This window comes from Mercenaria mercenaria, chromosome 15 (assembly GCF_021730395.1).
Source record: "Mercenaria mercenaria strain notata chromosome 15, MADL_Memer_1, whole genome shotgun sequence".
In the NCBI taxonomy this organism is placed as follows: Eukaryota; Metazoa; Mollusca; class Bivalvia; order Venerida; family Veneridae; genus Mercenaria; species Mercenaria mercenaria.
This window is the reverse complement of record NC_069375.1, coordinates 26,891,924-26,896,710: the sequence shown is the minus strand read 5'-3', so window position 1 is coordinate 26,896,710 and position 4,787 is coordinate 26,891,924. Positions and strand designations below refer to the sequence as shown.

Here is a 4,787-nt window from a genome sequence, read left to right as displayed (position 1 = left end):
AAATGTACTTTTGTGTCATTTTACTTTGGTATATCGGTATCATCAGTCATACTGCGTGACCTTATTTAACCTTATAGATATAGAAGCTTGCTGTTCTAAATATTTACTCATGCAAGGAGAGCTGAATATTACACTTCATAAAATAAACAAACGTGTTTGTAAATATGGACGGTTCCAAACTAAAGGGGATCCATGCTAAAAAATAATGACAAAATAAAATAATTACAAAATACACTAGACATATCGCATATCCGTAGTCCTGGTCAACCTATAAACCGGGTCAGTTTATTTTATAAGTACAACAACATTGTTGACGCATTTAAACGAGGAGTAAAACAATAGTTGTTGAATGAGTTAAAAGTTTGGAAATAAAACGATTCATTAACAATGTCGCGTCTAAAAATCTGCATCATCGGTGCCGGACCTTCAGGCATGTCGACACTGTATCACTTTGCTAGAATGGAGCAAATGCCAGAAGTTGTTTGTTACGAGAAACAGAGCACCTGGGGAGGCCAATGGAATGTCTCGTGGAAAACTGGTAACTATTTTAAATTGCTTATTTTATTGTCATGAAACGTTCTCAAATATATCTATTGATATATCTACTGATCGTTTGTTATATTTTATTCAGTTTTTTGTTGTTGTTGTTGTTTTTTCTTTTTCGTTTTAGATAAAAGCGATATTTTAAAGTTCTTGCGTGAGGCCTATACGGTGGCATGAAGGCGACATGTGATTTTATTTTTTTTTATTTTTTAAATCTGCAAAAAAGAAAGAAAAACAAAAGCAAAAATAATAGCGAAACTAAACAAAGTTGCACGTGTTTTTTTTTTGTTTTTTTTTTTTTGTTTTTTTTTTGGGGTAGGGGGGAGGGGTTAGGCCGTGTACATTTCCTGAACAATGTCGACGTGTTGTCTCCGAATTTGACTAACTTTACTCCGAATTTCGTACTGCAAAATCCTCGGTATCTGGACGTAGAGTATAGTATATGGCCAAGATAGGTACTTAGGGTATCCCGGCAAGGACATAGCTGGTAACTGGTCAGTGTTCGTAGTAGAAAACAAATGTCTATTTATTGTGTCTGAATTGCTTTCAACCCGGTTAGAACCCTTTGCCATGCAGTAATAGGACCATGCTACCGTCCGACCGACCTCCCCCACCACCGGCTTTAGCGGAATTCTGTTCTAAAAATTACATTAAATATACTCCAAAGTCCCAAAATACAAAACAACATAACATCACTGTAAGTAATGCTTTTCTACAGGATTAGATGAAAACGGGGAGCCAGTTCACTCCAGCATGTACAAGCATATGTGGTGTAATGGACCAAAAGAGACATACGAGTATCCAGACTACACTTTTGAGAAACACTTCGGTCAGGCCACTCCGTCTTTCCCTTCACGCATTGTAATGAGAGATTATCTCGAAGGTAGTTATAATATACTGCAAAAATGATTTCTCTGTATGTATGTAAGCGCTGTGTTCTACTGGTCCAGCAAATAAATGAGCCGCATCATGAGAAAACCAACATAGTGGCTTTGCGACCAGCATGGCTCTAGACCAGCATGCGCAGGCTGGTCTCGATCCATGCTGGTCGCAAAGCCACTATGTTGGTTTTCTCATGGTGCGGCTCAAATTTTATTTATCTAAAATATTACTACTTTTTACATTGTACCGGTAACGGGTACAACCCGTTTTTTTAAAATCGTTAATGAACAGTTCAACGTCTAAGTGGAATTTTAAGAATGATTTATTCATGTAAGCTCTTTCAGGTTTGACTTCAGATACAGTAAGCCATATATTTTCTTCAAATTTATATAATCATATAATACAGGCCCTGTACGATATTACATTCAGATGTAGATCTGTTGAACATTTTTTTCTTTCGTTTGAGAAGCATACCATTCAAAAACATGCGGGGTAGTATGACATTATTATTTTTATCTAATGTCTATTATTTCAGGCCGTTATACGAGAGGAGCACCTCGTGGTCGAAACTTTAAAGACTATATACATTTCAATACAGCCGTCCGATATGTGAAGTACCTGCACGAAAATGATGAATTTACAGTTACAGTTAATGATTATAACACCGGACAGACACGAGAAGAAACGTTTTCACACGTTATTGTAGCAAATGGTATTTTCAACACACCAAATCTCCCAGAGTTCCCTGGTATGAACGAGTTCAAAGGTCGCATTCTGCATTCGCACGACTTTCGCGACGCTAGGGACTTTACTGGACAAAGGGTATTGATTATTGGCGCTGGTTATTCCGGCGAAGATCTTGTATTGCAGCTTCTTAAATTTGGCGCGAAAAACGTGATTCTCGCCTACAGGTCGAGACCTAAAGGAGTTACATGCATAATGCCTAACGGTATAGAAGAGAGACCAATGGTTGAGCGCTTTGATTTTGATAAAGCCTACTTCGAAGATAAGTCATCTGCAGAAATTGACGCAGTAATTTTAGCTACAGGCTACAGGAATTATTTCCCCTTTCTTGAAGACAGATTTAGGATACCGGAAGAATCACATGTCTATCCAGAGGGTTTGTACAAGGCTTCCTTGTTTTACCAAGCAGGAAACAACCGACTTTTCTATGTAGGTGTTCAAATACAGTTCAACACGTTCAATTACTTTGAAGTGATTGCAAACTGGACTTGCAAGTAAGCCTTCTGTCTCACAAGCTTTTAATTTTGAGATCTATATAATTATACTGACAAAGTAAGGAAAGGCATTGGCAACAACAAAACCGGAATATTACAATTTTAGAGCGTAAAACCTAAGTTGGCATATAAGAAGCAGTGCATTTAGAAAACGAGTGAATACTGTTTATAAGGGTACAGTGGTATAAATTCTGATGTTTAATGGAAAATGGCTAAATGGTTAAATTCTTGAAATGTTCTTAGTAGTATTTTTTGTGGCTTTTAAAAAATTAGTTTAGGTCGTAAAATGACTTTGCATGGTGGCTTGATTTGATTGTCTTGATATTTTTAAACATTATTAACAACATATGTTTCTCAACGTGTGCTAAATGTCGAAAATGTTCTTACAGCAGTATTTACGACATTGGCATGATAACAAAAGACGGTTTTTATTTTGTTTAGTGTACTTACATATCTTGATCTTCTAGGTTTATCGTTGGCGAGCTAGATGATGAACCGAAAGAACAAAAGCAGATGGAGGCGGATTCGAATGAATGGCATAAACGTGCCAGCGCATGCGCTTCGGAAACGGATGTAGTTCTGTTTCAGACAGATTTGATTGACCATCTAGCAGTACTTGGTGGATATAACAGAACGGTCGCAAAGAACAAGGAAGGAATGATGGAATGGATCAGGGTGAGAAAGGAAAGCTTGGGGCTTGCAAATTACAGAAATAATTGTTACAAAAGCATGTATACAGGCTTGGTCTCACCCAAACAAACACCGTTTATGCAAAACTACGACGAAAGCGTTGAAGCCTATCTGAAATGTAAATAAACTATTCGAGACAAAAGAATACAAATACTTTTAGAATTTTCACAGTATGAATTGGACTTTAGTAGACATTCTTCTTAGAAACATTTTCTACATTCCTTACCGGGATTGTGAACATGAACATATAAAACTTATACATCTAACGCTATCTCTATCTCTATCTCTATATTTCTAAGCATCCCACAGAATGTCGAGAAGTTACAATGTCTTCATTTGCATACAAACATGTCGTTTACCTTATAGTTTAATACGAGATTGTTTCATATTGTATTTTTGTATGCTCATATAACGTTTTTTTATCTCTGCGGAACTCGCTCTGTAACGTCATTTGTTTGTGTTCTCTTTATTGTATACACTGTATCTAGTAGATCTGATAAGCCTTGTCAACAAACACCTTTTGGGGCGAATTTGTCGTTTAAATTCGCCTGGTACTTTGACTTGGTCATATCAGTGTTATTTAAAATATGATATTATATTGAGACTGAATAGCTGTGGCACATTTATCACCTCTCATCAACAGACTCAATTATTTTGCATTTTTCATTCCAGAGTAGATCCTTATTAGCTAGATTACTCTAGGATATATGATAGTAAAGTCAGTTTTTTTCTGTATTGAAATGACGACACAAAAGTAAAGAATTACTATCTTCAATGTGGAAAGCAAATTGCACGTGTCCGTTGCTTAAGGTAATAATAATTTATAAGAAAGGAGGTAACACATAAAAACATGTAACAGTTCTGAAACATTACAAATCTTACGTTTCAACGTGGATATATATCTCTGTGGGAAAAAAAAGAATAAAACGAAATGCATCAACACAAAAATGGGTAAAATATGCTGATCCATTGACAATGAAAACAGGAAAGAAGATCAATTTACGTAATGTACATTCAAATACAACATTCTATCTTGACAAAAATCTGAAAGGAAATGTCATTTTGCAGCTTACTCAGATCTTAACAGCTATTTTTCCTATTCTGTATTTTTATTTTAGATTCATACAACGGATATTCTTTTCAGATATATTCCATATTTAGCCCTGGTATAGCAAATATTTTTTCATAAACGCGATATTTAAGTATGTACAACTAATCTACGGTCCTAGATTTCATTCTGAAAAAAAATGTTGAATATAAGATGGTACGCCACTTTCTGTAGTTTTATATTTTCATATATATTTATATATATTCATATATATAACTAGAAGCCCGCCTGCTTAGCTCAGTAGGGAGAGCGTTGGTCTACGAATCGCGGGGTCGTAATTTCGATCCCCGGGCGGAGCGTATGTTCTCCGTGACGATTTGATAAAA

The 4,787-nt window shown here is 36.0% G+C and overlaps 1 protein-coding gene across 1 annotated transcript; it reads left to right on the top strand.

Moving 5' to 3' along the window:
* Window positions 1–387: 387 nt before the first annotated feature.
* LOC123551023 (senecionine N-oxygenase-like) lies at window positions 388–4,525 on the top strand. The gene is made up of 5 exons (XM_045339672.2): window positions 388–538; window positions 1,262–1,426; window positions 1,961–2,663; window positions 3,131–3,338; window positions 4,472–4,525. Exons 1-5 carry the CDS (start codon window positions 388–390, stop codon window positions 4,523–4,525), a joined length of 1,281 nt encoding a protein of 426 aa, XP_045195607.2.
* Window positions 4,526–4,787: the final 262 nt, after the last annotated feature.

What these genes read in the sequence shown, in the direction of transcription:
- LOC123551023 (XM_045339672.2), top strand. Translation starts at nt 388, where the DNA reads ATGTCGCGTCTAAAAATCTGCATCATCGGTGCCGGACCTTCAGGCATG. An exon ending in AATGAGAGATTATCTCGAAG is followed by an intron (nt 1,427 to 1,960) that starts GTAGTTATAATA and finishes CTATTATTTCAG; the next exon opens with GCCGTTATACGAGAGGAGCA. An exon ending in ATTGCAAACTGGACTTGCAA is followed by an intron (nt 2,664 to 3,130) that starts GTAAGCCTTCTG and finishes TTGATCTTCTAG; the next exon opens with GTTTATCGTTGGCGAGCTAG.